Source organism: Elephas maximus, chromosome 4 (genome assembly GCF_024166365.1).
Source record: "Elephas maximus indicus isolate mEleMax1 chromosome 4, mEleMax1 primary haplotype, whole genome shotgun sequence".
In the NCBI taxonomy this organism is placed as follows: Eukaryota; Metazoa; Chordata; class Mammalia; order Proboscidea; family Elephantidae; genus Elephas; species Elephas maximus.
Window position 1 is genome coordinate 190746823 of NC_064822.1, and position 17633 is coordinate 190764455.

The following is a 17633-nucleotide window of genomic DNA, read 5'->3' on the forward strand; positions in this document are numbered from 1 at the left end:
AAGACCAGAGAATTGACGCCTTTGAATTAAAGTGTTGGCGAAGAACATTGAACATATCATGGGCTGTCAGAAGAATGAACTGACCTGTCTTGGAAGAAGGATAGCCAGAGGTCCCAGACAGAGTTGGAGAAAAATGTAGAACAAAATTCAAACTTACAAAAAAAGACCAGAATTACTGGTCTGACAGAGACTGGAGAAACCCCAAGAGCATGGCCCCCAGACATCCTTTTAACTCAGTACTGAAGTCACTCTTGAGGTTCACCCTTCAGCCAAAGATTAGACAAGTCCATAAAACAAAACAGACAAAATGGGCACACCAGCCCAGGGGCAAGGACAAAAAGGCAGAAGGGGACAGGAAAGCTGGTAATGGGGAACCCAAGGTTGAGAAGGGGAGAGTGTTGACACATTGTGGGGTTGGTAACCAATGTAACAAAACAACATGTGTATTACCTGTTTAAGGAGAAACTAATTTGGTCTGCAAACCTTCATCTAAGTACAATACAAAAAATTAAATTACATAATTATAGTAATAACTGTAATAAACAGATTTGAGAACAACAACAACAACAAAGAAGTACACCAGAATGCTCCTTAGAAGTGAGGATGGCTGTCCCACGTACTGTGGACATGTTGTCAGGAGGGACCAGTCCCTGGAGAGGAACATCATGCTTGGTAAAGTAGAGGGTCAGGGAAAAAGAGGAAGACCCTTGATGAGATGGATTGGCACAGTGGCTGCAACGATGGGCTCAAATGTCACAACGATTGTGAGGATGGCACAGGACCAGGCAGTGTTTCATTCGTTTTACAGAGTGTCGCTATGAGCCGGAACTGACTCAACAGCGCCTAACGAGGACAACAAAACATCTTAGCATCTTATTATATGTATCATTTTATCTTCTGCTTGTTTCACTAAACATTTATCATAACTCTTTCCCTAAGTCAGAAAATGTTATTTAACAAGTTGGTTTTTAATGACTATTTAATATTGCATTGGGTCAATTTTCTTAACCAGCCCCTTACCACTGGACACTTAGTTTATTTCCAATTATTTCTAATTGTGCTTATTATAAACAACACCACCATGAACATTTCTGTGTGCATTTCTGATTATTTTCTGTGGGAGTGAGACAATGCTTCAATGCTGGGAATTCCAGTCAAGCTGTTAAGGGAGAATGTTTTCATTCCAGAAGCCTCTTAAGATTGTCTCTGAAATTCCTTCTTGCCCAGCTCTCTCAGCCCCCAGCCCCTTGTGCAAGGACAGTACTGATGAGATAGCCCTGATATCTTTCTTTTATTTTTAAGGAAAAACACAACTCTCCCCACAGCCAGCTCTGCTGGGCGGGATAACCAGGCACTTGAAGCCACAGTACTGAGCAGCTGCTGTGTGCCCAGCACCACGGTGAGCACTTTGTAGCAACCTTGTGAGGTAATCAGCCAGCCTTACAGACAGGACCCTGGGGCTGAAAGAGGCAGCAACTGGCCTGAGGTCACATGGCTGGTAAGTGGCAGAGCTTCCATGTTGACCACTGCCTCCCTTACTGCAATAATTATGATTAGGAAGAAGAAAATGGGCCCTCACCCTTCCAAACTACAGACAGGATTTGGGGGTTCCACGTGTGGCAAGTAGGCTGCCTCTGCTGCTGAGCTGGGGGCTGGGATGAGATCACACTTAGCCTGGTGCCTGCTCATGGGCAGCCCTCAGGAAATGGTGGTGAGGAGGAGGAGGAAGAAGGGAAGGAGGAGAAAGAAGAGGAGGGAGAGGAGGAGGAAGAAGAAGAAAAGGAGGAGCAGCAGCCAAGAGGTGAGGTTTGCGACCCCTTGGGAGAGGAAGGCTCTTTGGGCACCTCACCAGTGCTGATGTTGCGTGGCACCCAGGCTCAGCCCAGTGCTGCCCACAGCAGATGAGCAATGCGTGCAGAGTGAGCTGGCCACAGGCGATGGCCCACGTTGTCCTCCTTCAGAGGCATCTCGACATGTTTCAAGGGGTATTCATTTTTCTACTGCTACCATAACAAATGACCACAAACTCAGTGACCTAAACAACACACATTTGTTATCTTACTGTTCTGTAGGTCAGAAATATAAAATAGATCTCACTGGGCTAAAATCAAGGTGTCACAGGGCTGGTTCCTTCCGGAGGCTCTAAGGGAGAATCTGTTTCCGTGCCTTTTCCAGCTTCTAGAGGCCTCCCACATTCCTTGGCTCGTGGTCCCCTCCTCCATCTGCAAAGTCAGCGATGGCTGGTCAAGTCCCTCTCACGCCTCAAATCACTCTTTCCACCTCATCTCTCTCACCCAGCCAGCAAAGGCTCTCTGCTTTTGAGGACACGGGTGCTTAGTCTGGGCCCTCCTGGGTAATCCAGGACCATGTCTCATCTCAAGCTCTTTAACCTTAATCTCATCTGCAAAGTTCCTCGCCAGGTGAGGTAACACATTCACAGGTTCCAGGGATTAGGACGTGAACATCTTTGGGGGTTGTTACTCTGCCAACCACAGGTGGTGTCAGGAACTCAGAGGCTCTGACACTTGTCCAGGACGCTGAAGAGACCCTGGCCCCTTCCTTCTTCTCTTCTTCCTCCTCCCTGTTCAGAGCCTAGGATCACAGACCTGCGCAAGGTCATTCCTGGAAGGGTATGGGGAAACTGAGGCCACGGAGGCCTTGTCCAGGATCCCAGGCCAGGCCAGTCTCCTCATACAGGTACCCCCTCCCCTCTGCCACCATTCCCACCATCCTATGACTGTGGGACAGAAGTTTCTGGAGTGATATCTGGCCTGAGAACTCTGTCCCCAGCTGTGCATTGAGGAGGCAGGAGGGGAGGGAACTAACATTCTGAAGCAACTTCTACATGCTGGTGGTCACTTTGTAGATGTTCTCTGTTAATCTCCTCAAGCCCTGTTGGGAGGTAGATTCATATCATTGCCCCATCCTGCAGATAGGAAAGCTGGGCTCCCCAAGGGGCAGTGGATTGTCCGTGAAGAAGAGTCAGCTTCCCACAAAGAACTGGGCAGGAGAGGGAGTGTGAGGGAGACCCACATGAAGGATGGTGAGTGTGCTGAGAGGTGAAGTTGGAGAAATTGACCCAGAGAGGGCAATTAACTTTCCCAAAGACACACAGCTACCTAGAAGAGAGAGCACTTTTGCTCTGAGGTTCATCTGCCTTTCCCTCCTAAGGATCCCTCCACCTTTGTGCCTCCCCTCCTACAGGACCCCTCACCTGTGGGCCCCTCTCCTATGGGTCATCCACCCACAGGCCCTCCCACCTGGGGGTCCCCCCACAGACGCACCCCATATTGCAGAGTTTCTGAACCCCTAGTTTTGTATCTGTGTGATGGCCTGTGAAGGGGAACGGGGCTTCTATTTTTGAGAACACGTACCTGCCTCTTGTACAGTCTCCCTAATTTGAGTACTTACCCTAGACTGGAGCTAGCCTAGTGCACAGCATAGCAGCTAAAGCCCTGGGTTTGGAGTTAGGCTGATCTGAGTTCAAATGCTGGCTCCCCCACTTTGGGGTGATCCTGGGCACACTGCCAGCCTCTCTGCTTGGCTTTCCCCATTTTCAAAAAATGGGGATGATGATAACGTTACCGAGACCTCAGAGGACCCCTGACCAGAACTCTCCCACTTCCACACACCCCTGAATCACCCAAGAGCAAACAGACCCCTCAAGGCCAGGCCAGATCTGGTGGCCTTGAGGACACTCCTAGCCATAACGTTTCAGGCCATTTCCTCAGCAATTTGCTGACCACTGTCCCAGGGCCTCAGCAGGGTGAGAGCCGGATTGTCCTGGATTTATCTAGTTTGTTCCTGGAGTGAGGAGCTTTCCCTGGAGGCCCCACTGTCTCTAACATTTGCCTGCCATGTGCTTGGGCTGCCCCAAGGACTCAGGCAGGTTCTCTCTTCCATCATGAGCCACTCTCCCTCCAGGGCAGGTACAGTGGGCATTGTTGTCATTCCCATTTCACAGGTGGGCAAACTGAGGTTCAGAGGAGCCCCAATCACTTGTCCAAGGCCACACACAGGCAATGAGCAGAGCTGAGTCTTGGTGATGGCTGGACTCTAAATCTAGGGTGCTATATCGATGGCAGTGGCAGCATAGGGCCCCTAGGTGCACAGTCTTCCCCCATCCACTTAGCCCTTGGTCCTTCCCAGGCGGGCAGGGGCCTTCCTGCTCTGGTCCCATTCTCAGGGGTAGAAGGGCTTCAGGCTTCACCCAGGGCAGGCCTGGTGAAGGTGTGTGTAGCAAAGGACCACCTGTCCTGCGTAGAAGTGGCAGCAGCTCTTCCTAGATGCCCTCCACCCCAAGATCTGGGGCGTCTCTGTACCCCAGCACCACACAGCACATGTTTTGGCCTGTGCAGTGATGAGTTGCTCTGAATAAGAAAGGAAGGAAATAAACCTTTCTGGGGGGCATTTTCAGCTGGGTGGCCCTGGGTCCACGGAGGCGGGCAGGGGGTGCACCCCAAAGTTGGGGCTCTGTGCAGCCTCAGGTCAGAGCGCTCTCCAGGCCGCCTGTGGCAGTGCCCCCCAAGAGACCCAGCCTGGCATGGCAGGAGTTAAGCTGCAGTGGGCACCTTGGCACGCGGAGCTGCCCAGAATGTCCAGCTCCCTGCCCCCACCCCTTTTCTTCTTTTTTGCCTTTTTCCTTCTTAATTAATCATACGCTGCTGCCCAATTTAAATATGGAAATGCCCAGGCCAGCGATGCAATTATTCATGAGGCCAGGCCGGCTGTCCAGGGCTCTGGGGCTGCAGGGAGCACCGTGGCGTTGCCTCGTTTCTGATGTGTGTGAAATTATGTGCACAAAAGACGCCTCCTTATCTGGGTGTGTGAACTAAATAAATAAATAAGGGCTTTTGTTTGTTTGCCGGCTCCTGCACATGACTGTTTTCACTAAACCAGTGTGTTGTCTGCGCCTTTATGGGGCCCAGGAGATGGGGAGGCAGGGGGAGGTCCCCCGCAGGCCGGCCAGGGCCCGGGCGGCCGCCGGGCATCTGGGGCCCTGTCCCTCCCCTGGCACCACCCTTACCCCTGTACCCCCCCACGTATGCCCCCCCCCCCCCGCCGGAAAGTTCTCCCCTCCAGAGCTGGGCTCCCAGGCAGCCTGGCACCGTGCCAGGCTCGCTGCCGAGCGCGGGCGGCAGGGTGGGGCGCGCGGCAGAGGCGCCGAGGACGTGGCCAGGCACCCTGGGCGCGAGCAAGACCCGAGGCCGGGAGGCCGGGTGCCCAAAAGGTGAGGGCAGCCCGGGTGGGCGCAGGGTGGGCGCTCGGCTTGGCCAGGAGCAGGCCTGCGGGGAGGAGGACCGGGGCTGGCAGGGAGGCGGGCACAAAGGCGGGCAGTGCCAGGCGGCCGTGCAGCGGGCCAGGCAGGGAGAATCGCCGTCTCCGCAGGTCCCCCTCCCGGCCTCGGGGAGGTCACGCGCGTGAGGAAAGGGACCAGCCGGTGCTGGCCGCGGCCGAGGACGGAGGAAGGGCCGGAGCGCAAGCAAGGCGGGCCGGGCTGTCAAGGAGAAAAACACCCCAAGGCCTGCAAATTGCTGCTCTCAGCTTTTTTTTCCCCCTCTTGCTTAGGGAGGAAAAAAAAAAAAAAAAAAAGCAGCGCTTCCTCTGGAGGCGGATGCATAAACGATGCAGAATTTTAACCGTCTCCTGCACGGGTCCTGCGCCGGTCCTGCGCGGTCCCGCGCCGGCTGAGTCCCAGGCCTGCAGGGTGGCCCCTGGGAGGGGCCGGCAGAAGCCTGCTGCTTCCCCTGGAGACACAGGAGAGCCAGGCCTCGAGCACCCTGGCCAGAGCCAGTCGGCAGTTGGCCAGAGGCCACTGGCCAGAGGGCGCCGTGCCCGGGTATCCCGGGGGTCCAGGGGGTCCTGGTAGCTGTGACTGTGCACGCAGTCATCACGCAGATAGCCAGCGACTGGCGCTGGGTGCTGAATGGGGTCTAGCACCCGGCGGGGGACCCCAGCACCATGTGGAGAGGCTGTGGTCTGGCTGCCCAAGGGCCTTTGGGCAAAAAAGAATCACAGGCCTTCCTCGTGACTGGTTTTTGCGTTTTAAAACCAAGGTGGGATGTTTTCAGGTGTTGGGTGGGGGCTTCACACATGCACATTCAGGGCAGAACCCAGACGTGGACTCTAGAGGAGGGAGATAACCTGGTTGCTGGTCACTGGTTGGTGGTCGCTGGTCGCAGGGCAGGCACTGTGCGGGGCATGGGCGCTAGGAGGGGTCCCCAAGGCCCACTGCCCAGTAGGCACAGGGTCTAGGGCCATGAAAACAATCTTATTTTAATTTCTTTTAACATCAGAAGAAAAAATAAGTATTTTAATAATGAATATATAATAATGAATTCAGTCTGGATTATGATGGTTTGTATACCAAATTGTTTTTATACCAAAAATTATATTAAAATATAATTTTGTATGATAATCATATATAACATAATTATATAAGATATAATTTAAATATAATTTTAATTAAAATATAACTGATTATATTAAAAAGATAATTATTATATTATTACATTAAGTATATATGATTTTTTAATTTTATGGAGGAAGGAGCCCATGAAGGCAGACGTGCCCTGGGCCCAGACAAGCCCTGATGCAGGCCTGGGCTGGTCCAGTCTGCCCCAGGACAAAGGACCAGATGTCTGGCTCCGGGGGGCCTTTGGGGCCATCTGGGTGCCCCATGAACCCGGCGTCTACAAAGCCCAACAGGGACTGGCTGACACGGCCTGTTGTGGACCGGGGCCAGGGTCCCTCGTGTGTGTGAGCACGTACATGTGTGACCACTACAGTCCCAGACACCAGGTGTGCAAGTCTCAATTCCCCTCAGGTGGACTTGAGGCTGGGGTCAGGTGACAGTGTGACAGAAGGGCCGTGTGTTCCTGGCCCTTGGGTGAGGGTTCTTACTGGGCAGGTAGACACTGGCCTCGTCTTCCAGCCGTTTTCTTCCTGGGAGGAAGCCAGCTTCCAGGCTCATCTCTGCCCCCGTCTGCCCAATGCTATCCAGTAATAACCTGACAGGAACTGCAAAGGCAAGCCACATCTGTGAGTTAGTAGCCACATTCAGAGTAAAGAGAAGCAGGTGGAATGAATTCCAGCAATACATTTTATTTACTCTATATCCAAAATAGTATCACTTCAATGTGTAATTGACATAAACTTATTAATGCTACATTTTTATGTGTTTTGGTACTAAGTCTGAAGCTGGAATGCACTTGAGGCAGTCAGCACACCTCAGTTCGGACTCTGCATTTCGAGGGCTCAGTCGCACATAGGGTAAGGAGTTCCCTATGGGGCATCGCAGGGTTAGCCATCTGTGGACCACCCCTCTCCCCCCCAGAGTTGAGAAGACTGGTTTTTCTGCCCTTTTGTTGTTGTTCTCATCCAGGGCAGAAGACGCTTCCGGGGGTAGCCAGGCCTCCAGCAGCCTCTGGAGCTGAAAGAATGGGTGTTGCATTCACCCTGTGGGCTCATGCCACCCTGCAGGTTTCCAGGGCCAAGGGGGATTGCTGGAAAGGGGGCTCCCAGATGCCAGGAGGGTGCACAAAGGGCTGGCTTCAGGCACACAAAAGCGGGCGGTTAGTCACAGTGCCCAGTGGCGCGGGCGCAGGCTGACAGAGCCCCAGTGTCTGCGCGGCCTGGACGCAGCGAGCCCCGACTTCCCCTGCCACCTCCACCCTCCCCGCCCGTGTTAACCCCCTGCTGCCCACTGCCTACCTGCCTCTCAGCCGGGTTTCCATCCTGAAGGGGGCCTACGAGTCTCGCCCAGCTGCCCAGGCGGGAGGCGGGCTCCTTCGAGAAGCCGGGCTCAGGCGGCAGGATTTCACTGGCATCTCTTGGGAAGCCAGACATCTCGGCACTGCACTGCCGGTCACCTTGGCTCTGCCTGGGGAGGGCTTTTTTTTGTGAGTTAGAGAACCGAGTGTAGGGCTCCCTGTGTGAAGGTCTCATCAGCATTTGAAAGTATTCACAATTCAGAGACTGCGTTTGTGGGAACAATGACAAAGCCAAAACTGTGAAAAATTAGGGAGTGGCCCTGAAGCTGGTGCCTGTGCCACATGTTATAAAGTGAACAGGCTGATATAAATATTTTAATCTTGTGCCTAGATGGAAGGATAAGATAAAATAAATTAGTCATGTGTCGGCCCTGTCTGGAGGCGCTGGCCCTGTCAGCATTTGCTACTTAGCTAGAATATTCCTTCTGTGTTGCAATTCCAGGGTCTCAGAGCTGGAATTAGCTGTTTGTTGTTGTTGTTGTTGTTTTGTGATTTAGCAGTTCAATTATTGGCCCTTGAAGAAGGTAACGCCCCCAAAAATGTATAGAACAGGGAGAACAATTTCTGTCTCTCTTTTTAATTTAAAAATAATTTGTGCAAAGATTCTGCATTTTGACTTTTTTTGCAAAATGAGAGTGGCTTGTGTTTTTATTTTAGGAGGCATGGATGCTTCTTGGTGCCCTCGGGGCGGGGGGAGGGAGTAAAATAAAGGGTCTTTTGAAGATGTATCCATCTATTTACACCTTGAAAATTCAACATGCCAGACAGTTCTCTTGGAGGAAATAAATGTCTCCAATGTATTCATTGTACCTGTTGATTGCATTTACCGATTATCTTAGAGTTTAGCCCTGGTCTAAAATGGAGGGTGTCTTTGGAGTATAAACAGCCTAGGAAACATGGTGCCCTTTATGTGAAAAGAACAGAGCAGCGAGGCTGGGCACAGCCGGCTCTCGGAGCTGGAGGACAAGCCCCGTCTTCAGATGGCAGCTTGTCCTGCTGCTTCCTTCAGAAAACGAATGATGGAAGACATATGTTCAGCTCACACCGTTTTTCCTGATTTATTTTAAATGAGTTGGGATTATTTTAACATGCAGAGGGGTGTATCTTACTTGCATTCTGAAAGGATTTTCAAACTGGAGTACAATTTTTTTTTTTTTTAAATCCATATATAGGAATTGCCTCTCTTTAGAGTGGAGAACAGCACGCTGGTTTGCCTTGTAAGTCACGTTTTAAGAGAGAGGTTTAAGATCAAGTGCATTTGATTTGGGGCTGTGTTACCACCGTTGTTGTTAGCAAAGGACTGGAAATGGCCTGCTTTTTTTAAAAGCAGGTAAAAAAAGTTATGTTCCCACACAGGCCTGAAGAATTAGCTCTTCTGGGCTGGATAAAGGCCCCAGAGGTTTTCCACGGGCGTGTGCATGACTCATCCTCCTAGGCGTGTTTTTTCCTTCCCAGGGGGAGTGTGGCGTGCAGCCCTAATGCCTTCATGTGGAAAAGACAGTCTCTGCTTAACAGAGACCTGTTCCTACCCCAGCCAGCCCACGGCTGGAACAATCCTCTCATGATAAAGGGACCCTGTGCAGACACATTCTTTCAAAGCAAATTCAACAACATCTTTGCTAAGTGCAGACCCACCCTGCCTGCAGGCACCACCTTCAGTAATAAATAATAATAATAAACACCTTAGGATAACCGGAAATACATTGGCTTTCTGGGGGAAAACATCCCCCTGCTGAAAGGGGCCAGGATCAGTGGCCTGGAAGCTGCCGTAGTGCCCTGGGCCTCAGTTTCCCAGATTTAAAATGAAAGCAAAGTGCCCGGCCCAACGCTGGCAAAGGGTTTCTGCAGCCACATAGCAAAGCCATGCAGTTTCATTTTCTATTTGAAAATGTTTCTCTCAAGAGTAAAACCCTAAAGATGCATGAACTGTGCGTCTCTTTTTATTATCTTCATAAAATAACTTTTTGGGAAATATATAATGGCCATTGCTTCTGTTAAACTCATATTCCAAATACAGTGAAACCTGCAAGAGCTGAAACTCGATGGGACTGCTTTGTTTTTCTGGGTCTCACCAGGTTTCTGCCTTTGATGGGGTGGAGTCACCACTTTTCTAGAGCTCTCTATTTAGTGGACAATGTTTGCGTTTTCCCTCTCTGACAGGTTTCTGCCTTACATGGGTTCTGGCTTTCAGAGCTTTTACCTCATGCATTAACAATAACCCATTTTATTCTTATAATTCATTCTATTTGACTCATGAATATAATTGTATCAATCATATGGTCCTCTTCTGATTATAAAAGGAACAAAAGTTCATGGCAGATAAAATTGGAAAATAAAGCAAAAGATCTGTAAGGAAAAAATTGTCCATCGTCCCCCTACCTGGAGACAAGCTGTGGTCAGTTTTGCCTGTATTTCCCTCCAGGCTTTCTTCTCTGTGCAGCGGCTCTTGCCAATTCTTGTAGCATGTTTCCAGATAACTCCATGAAGCTTTCCTGCCCCTGTCTACCTTGTCCTCTGTGCCCTTCTGTTTTTTAGTTCCTACGCTCTGGTTTCCTGTGGCCCGTCAAGGCCAACAGACTGCCTCTGCCAGGCAGGGGCAGCTCAGGCCTGGGTCTTCAATGAGATGACCTCGGGTACCGTGGCACCCAGCCGGGTCCCTGCCGCCCCTGGAGCCTTGTTGGGGCAGGCCCCACACCTGTCAGCACAGCCTCATTGCTACGCCAAGGCTGAGTGCTGACTCAGGCCTTTGCTCTTTCTCTGGGCGTGCGGGAGAGGGGGTAGCGGAATCAAACAGCTTCTTGCAGGGCCCCAGCCATGGAGGTGGATATGAACATGGCCAGGCCTTCCCCGGGCAGTAAAGGCCAGGGAGGTGGAAGAAGAACAGGCAGGCAATGCAGACTGTGGGGAGTGGCAAAAAGCAGGCCTGGGGTTTGCATTCTCAGCAAAGACAGATGCTTGGGCCAAATCAAACATACCACTTCTCAGACAGGCAAAGTTTCGTCAGGACTGCTGGGATAATGCTTCCAAGGTGTTCATTGTAGGGGTCTTGAATGAAAGCTGCAGAGAGAGGGGTTGGGGGCTAGCGCCAGGGTGCCAGGATATTACCACAAGGGCAGAGTCCCCAAATGCTGTGCCATCCTCAGGCACAGACCTTGGCTGTCCCACAAACCCCCGCAGGCACGAGGTCCATTTTCTCACAACCAGACCTCTGAAAGGGAAAACCAACTCATTTCCATATTGCTTCCTGGAGAAACTGTGATCCAAGGGAATTCTCAAATTCCCAAGGTCATTTCTGACGGGACCAGTGGGGTTTGTTCCATCTCCTTAGCCACCTTAGAATAAAGCCATCTTCATGACAGGTCATTAGGGATTGTTTTAATCACTCAAGTTACAGACAAACTTCACAGCCAAGGTCATTGTTTGTAGTGCTTATTACAATAGGGAAATATTAGCAAGGAATTCAATAAGGAATACCAAGGGACACTGCGGTAAATTATCACGTAACGAAATTATGGAATTTTGTATCACCATTAAGGAGCTCTGGTGGCGTAGTGGTTAAAGAGATCGACTACTAACCGAAAGGTTGGCGGTTCAAAACCACCAGGGGCTTTGAGGGAGAAAGCTGGGGCAGTCTGCTTTTGTAGAGATTTACAGCCCTGGAAACCCTCTGGGGTCACTACAAGTCGTTGACAAAGCGTTTGCAAAACGGCATGGAGATGTACAGGATACAACATTTCACAAACAGTAAACACATACACAAATTACAAACTGTATTCATGTGTCAACTGAACAATAGCTGGGAAGGAAATACAATAAAATAGTATTCTTGGATAATGATATATAGGTGAATTTTCCTTTTTCTCTGTATTTTATGTGTTTAAATTATCCATATTTTGCACTTATTCCTTAAATTATCTGTATCTTAAATACGTTTCTATTTTATTCTTAAATTACTTACGGTTTAGACTTTTCTGTGCCTTCCCTAAATACACAGCATTTTTAACATCAGGAAAAAAAAATCATTTTTAAAGCCTCGTGAATAGAAATATAAACAAATAGCCTATTTTCTTTCAATCAATGAAGAGAGATGACATATAGCAAAGGTATTCACCAGGCCAACAAATACGTGTAATAAGTAAATATTTTCCCTTCTTTTATAAAAGATGCGTACAATGATAATTTATTAATCAAATACTCACAGGTTGCCTAACTGAATGTGCCTAGTTTCACAACCAGGGAATAAAAATCTCAAGGTTTTGTGTGGACTTGAGAAGTGTTTTTATTCCCTGAACAATAGCAACAAGAAAAAAAAAAGGACAGCTTCGTTCTGTTGGGTCTTTGCTGTTTGATGACCATCAGCGGGTGGTTAAACACGGTCTTTGATCCTGCGTGTGTTTTCTGCTCCTACAATTCGGCTTTTAAAGGCTATTTAAAAGATTCTGCAAGTTCTTATCTGGAGGAATATATAGCTCCTTGATTCGTAATCCCAGATGACAAACTGGGGTCTTTGTGTGGAAGTCTCGCTGGTTCCTTTATATTCATCAACTACTTTTCTTAAAAAGACAAAACAAAAAAAAGACTGTGTATAGGTATCTAATCTTTTATATATATATAATAGGTATATTATAGTGTAATCTTTATATATTTTTTCCAGCTTTCACTTCCAAGGATTTCTTTATCTCAAAATATTAATTTTCCTGTGCCCTTAATTCATCTGCTGGTGCGGGTTGGGCTACCTCACTTGTATAAGACAAGAAGTGGGAATTTTCCTTCTGTGCCATGATACTATAGAATTTTGTGATATGAAAAAATCTGCCCGTGATTCCAACTAAAACATCTTGGACTTGAGGCCGGTGTGGTTTGCTTCCCTGTAAAACGAGCTCCCAGCACAAGCACGGTGGGAGTCTTTAAACCGCAGGGCTTCTGGAAATGACAGAACGTCCCCTTTGGCTGAAAAGGCCGGGTGGGGGCCTTCTCCAGGTCACCACCGCGGCCCCCACCTGGAGCAGGTGAGCGCGCAACGCGGGAAGCAGGCGGGGACCTGCAGGAGGGTCCCATGCCGCCCGAGCCTCAATTTTCCCAGGGTGCGGGGATGCTGGTGGCTCTGCCCCGCGGGGACCCGGGCCGGGCAGGGGCTTGGCTATCTGGCCAGGCGGCAGGGCCAGGCGCGCCGGGCTGGGAGGTCCCGGGCCCGGAGCCGCCGCCGCCGCCCTCCCCGCGGCCTTCGGGGCGCGACCCTCTAATCCGCTTTAGTTATTATATTGTGAGCTTTACTTAGGCAGAGTAAACAGGGCGGGAGAACAAAGCGGCGGCCGCCCGGCCCGCGACTCCTGACCCCGGGGTCGCGCCCTTTGTTCGCCCTCAATGGGGCTGCTGCGCCAGCCGGGCCGCCCAGCCCCGCGGCTAATTGGGGCGCGTGCCGCCGCCGTCGGCCCCCCACCCCGGGCACCGGCTCGGACCCGCACCCGGACCTGCACATGGGCCCCGGGCCCAGCCTGGGCCTCGGCCCCGGACCCCTGCTCCGACCTACACCCTTCTCGGACCCACACCTGGACCTCCAGCTCGGCCCCGGCCCCTGGCTTGGCCCAGGACCCCGGCCCCCGGCCACCGGCTGGGACCTCGATCCAAGCTCAGACCCTGACTCAGGTGGAATCAGGACCTCGGCCCCCGTCCGCCGCGAACCTAGCCGTACCCCGGCCTCCTCTCCGAGCCGATGCGGCCTGGACCCCAGCTCAGGGTTCAGGCTGCACCGTGGACCCCTCCCCATGCGGTCCCCAGGCCCCAGACCTGTAACCGCGCGGACCCGGAGCCTGTCTCGGGCCAGCCTCCCTGCGCGAGGGCTGCTTGGAGGGCTGCTTGCTCCAACCAGGGGAGACCGGCCGGGCCCGGACTCCTGCCCCAGCGGCTGAACGCGCCCCGTCCGCGCTGACCCCGAGAAGCCCCCCCGCGGCCGGGCGGGTGCAGTCACCTGTCACCTGGGGCGGGAGGAAGCCACGTGCGACCCTACTTCCCGAGACCCGCAGGCGGCGCCTCTCTGTGAGACCCTTCAGGCCTCTGGCAACCGGGCAGGGATGCAAGGCAAGGAGAGGTTATTATTTCTTAGTTGTTTTATTTTTCATTTTTGCTTCCTCCCTTGGTCCCCTCAAGCTGTTCCCACAAAGCACTGCCCTTTATTCCTTCTCGGAAACCTGTCAGCAAAGAAAAGATGCCCCATGAAGGCAAGATCCAGGGCCCTTCCTTTTCCTCCAAAGCTCATTCTTTCCCGAGTCTGGGGTAGTCCCAGGTGAGGTCAGCAGCCTGAGGTTTGACAAATGCAGGGTGACGAATTCAGGCCTTGACCGTGCGGCCTCCTGTGTTCTGTTTCTGCCTCAAATGTTGGACAAGGTTATAACTTTTATCCCAAGAAGCCTTTGAAACTTAGCTCCTTGTAGCATTTTTTAAAGATCCTGTTGTCTGTTTTAAAAAGGCACTTTCTCTTATAATTAGGTGCAAGAGGGCGCAGGAGAAGCAAGCCTTTGCCGTTGAGGCTAGACAGAGCAGCTCCCAGTCCTGGCAATGCCAAGCCAAGGTGCCCTGGCCATATTCTCACTTATTTCATGGTGTTGGTCAGTGTGGCTAGGTTTTGCCAGGGCAACCTTCAGGAATGTTGAGTTTGTTTCTGAGCTTAGAGCCTGCAGGGTGGACTGCCCTGGTGCCCGGTAAGGGCTATTGCTGGTTTGAGGAAGACCTGGTGGGCCAGGGTTGCCAGGATGCACTGGCTGTTGTGAGGATGGAGGCAGTGGGAGGTGGGTCCTGCCTCGATGGCAAGGGGCAGGCTGGGCCGTGGCAAATGTCTGGGTATGTTGTGCAAGCGCCTTATGGAAAAGAAAGCCTGCTGAGAGGGCCTTTCTCTCCGTAGTGCTGGTTCCCTAACAACCCAGCCCTCTTTCGGTAGCTCTTCCTCATTTCTGTTCCTCCCACCCTCACATCCCCACCCCATCCTTTCTCCTTTCTGGGGCACAATAACTCAATTTGATCAGCTGACTCGGACCTCAGTCCCCAGCCCCACCTGTGCTGCCCTAGACGCCACTTGCCTCCCTTTACCCTATCCCTGGGGGGCTGCCTGAAGGAGGCACTCCGGGGCCTCCCCTGCCTCACTGGGATGCTGATGGCCAGGCCTGGGACCCTGGCCACCCTCTAGAAGAGAAGCACCACAGCGAGCCTGTCACCAGCAGTTCTTGCTGACGTGAGACTTTGCGATCTTTGAGGGCCGTACTTGTCACCAGCTTGAGCTTTTACGCTGAGAGCAACCAGGGTGACTGTCAGGTTCCCAGAGCCCTAGAAGCAGGGCTGAGGCTCAGGCGGGGCTCAGAGCCACCTTGGCTGTGTGGCTGGCGAGGCTCTGGTTTCGAGGTGCTGGCCATGTGGCTGATCCTTCAAGACAGGCCAGCAAGGCTTAGTGACGAGGTGTCTCGCAGGCCCAGCAGTGAGCTTGTGTCTGAGATTTTACACAGAGGCCCATTCGCCCCAGTCTTGTGTCAAAGGTGGAGTCAGTATGCACCTGGCAGGGCAGGTGAAGACCCAAGTGTGCTGCTGGGGGGACCACTGTTTCTCAAGGGCTGAAGCTGGGACAGTGTAAGGCAGTTCTGGGACCCAAATTTCAATAGGGCTCTGTTTTCCTAGAAATGGTCCTTACCCTATAAAATAAGCCTGTGAGTGTATAAGTGTGAAGGGGTGGATGGTGATTTTTTCCTTAAAAGATAGAAACCAAAAAGAACAGAGTGGCATGTGTGCACATGGTGGTTGGGGCCCCAGGTCCATGCAACACTGGGCAAAGTCACTCTTCCACCCGCTGGGCCTTAGTTTTCCCTGGTCTTCAAGGAGGGCATGCTGGTTCTTGTTCTATCTGCCTGGCGGCTGTAAGATGGTGTGAGATGGAGGTGAGGACGCACTGTGCAAATTATGAGGTGCTTGCTGTCCACACAGGAGGTGCTGTCACTATTTCCTTAGGAAGAACCCTCTACTGTAAGACTGCTGTGTTTGGTTCAGAAGTTTAGCTACTCACGAGGTGCCAGCACATAGTAAATTCTCAGTGTATTTTTGTGGACTGTGTTGAAACCTCTGCGATGGCTATAAGAAGGGCGGGCTGGCCCGGCGTGGTGCGAGATTTGGGCAAGATCAAGAGCATCCCAGGCCCCTCGTGGCCTTTGAACATGACAACAAGATGGCCACCGCTTCGGCGGACTGGGTTCGATGGTTTGGAGATACTCCACCTCTGGGATACACTCCTGGTGGCCCTACATGTCTGTCCAAGAGGCCACGTGGACACCCATAGCTGCCGCCCTTCATTGCCATGCCTGGCTTGGGTAAGGGTCTACCCAATCCTTCCTCCCAGGGTTGGGGTGAAGAGCCTGAGCTGCCTGAGCAGAGACCACATTTCCAAGCCCCTGGTCCCTTGCCTCACTGCCCACACAGGCTTTGCTGCCAATGACGATGAGTCAGGTCAGCCTGGCCGGCCACTTATAAAACACGATTTTTTATTGCAGGGAAAGTTTTTCTATATCTGAGCTCGGTCCCTGTTATCTACAGCAGGTTCCGCTTTCACTGCCTCTGGGTGTTTGCACATGTGTAATGAAAAAAGGGAGTGACCTCAGGAGGATACAGGTAGGGCCCACCCCTCTACCTGGGCTCCGGGCTCGCCACCAGGACCTCAAATCTGCCCCAAGCCATGGAGGCAAAAGATCTTTTATTTCTACAAACACACACGTACCTGATCTTTTATTTCTACAAACACACACACATACACATATATGATCTTATATTTCTATACACATACATGCATGTTATTTTACTTCTACACTCACATGCATGATCTTTTATTTCTGCACACACGCATACATGATCTACTTGTATGCACACATGCTTTCCTGTGCATGTACACAGACGTGCACACACACACACATACATGATCTTTAATTTCCACACGCACACACGGATGATATTTTATTTCCACACACACACGATCTTTTATTTCTGCAAACACACACACATACATGATTTTTTTATTTCTACACACGCACATACACACATATCTCCCAGGGTATTATTCTCATGGAGCTAACACTTAAAGTTCTAAGTTTTAAAGTTTGAGGCACCAACAGGCTGTCTTAAAAGACTCATTCAGCCTGTCTGCCTTGGTGCTATTTTATTTATAATTCTTTTCGTCATGTCAAAGAACTCTGTGTTTCTTGCAGACTGTTTTCGGGTGGTTGAGTGTTTTGGTTTTTGGCTACAGCTGGTTAGTTTTTCCGAATCTGTAGATTCAGGTGTGTGTCGGCAAGTCTGTTCCCAAAGCGAGAAGTTTCCCTGTGTGCTCCGGAGTCCTTCTGTACATTTCCAGCGCTCTATGGACCAGAGCGTCCGGTGCAGAGAACTTGCTCTCTGAGAGTGGGGTGGCTTGGCCGTGCCCATGTCCAGTTCTTCCTCCTAGACAAAAAGTCCGCTGGGAAAGACCCACTTTGCAAGCAGAATCTTGTAGCATATTTAGGATACAGAGTTAAAAAAACTGGTTAATGGGTGAGAGATTAGGAAAAGCTGAGACCCTTGAGGATAGTTAAAAATTCCTGCTCTTGTGCGTCATTGAAGAACCAAGCCCAGGAGTGAAAATACCTGTCCAAGTCTCTGGTTACTTGGAAATACATTTTTAAAAATATACCTTCATCATGTAAGAATCACGTAGGTGGTTTTATTTTCAAGGATAGTGTCTGTCCTTGTCTGCTTGTTTGCGTTACTGCTCTCGGTTAAAAAACAAAAACGAACTCCGTGTTCTTTTAAAATTAGGAATCACACCAAAAGTTGCTCTATAAATAGCAAGAAACAAAA

The 17633-nt window shown here is 51.0% G+C and overlaps 1 protein-coding gene and 2 long non-coding RNA genes across 6 annotated transcripts in view; 2 read left to right on the top strand and 1 right to left on the bottom strand.

Annotated features, from left to right (window-relative positions):
* Positions 1-1396, top strand: part of LOC126076160 (uncharacterized) — an 11029-nt gene extending 9633 nt beyond the window's left edge. For all 3 annotated transcript variants that reach the window (XR_007517444.1, XR_007517443.1, XR_007517445.1), the window contains one exon: positions 1-1396. This exon is cut by the window's left edge. This is a non-coding gene — a long non-coding RNA (uncharacterized LOC126076160).
* Positions 1397-1409: 13 nt separating this feature from the next.
* The window catches only part of LOC126076157 (splicing factor, proline- and glutamine-rich-like), a 67190-nt gene continuing 50966 nt past the window's right edge, over positions 1410-17633 (top strand). For both annotated transcript variants that reach the window (XR_007517437.1, XM_049884659.1), the window contains exon 1: positions 1410-5230. Coding sequence is in view for 1 of the 2 variants with exons in the window: in XM_049884659.1 (XP_049740616.1) it covers positions 4918-5230 (313 nt within the window). In the remaining variant the exon portion in view is untranslated. The remainder of the gene's footprint in view (positions 5231-17633) is intronic.
* On the bottom strand, positions 6547-13779 carry LOC126076159 (uncharacterized). The gene is made up of 3 exons (XR_007517442.1): positions 13560-13779; positions 7714-10829; positions 6547-7432 (listed from the first exon to the last, which is right to left on the bottom strand). It is a non-coding gene; the product is annotated as an uncharacterized LOC126076159 (long non-coding RNA).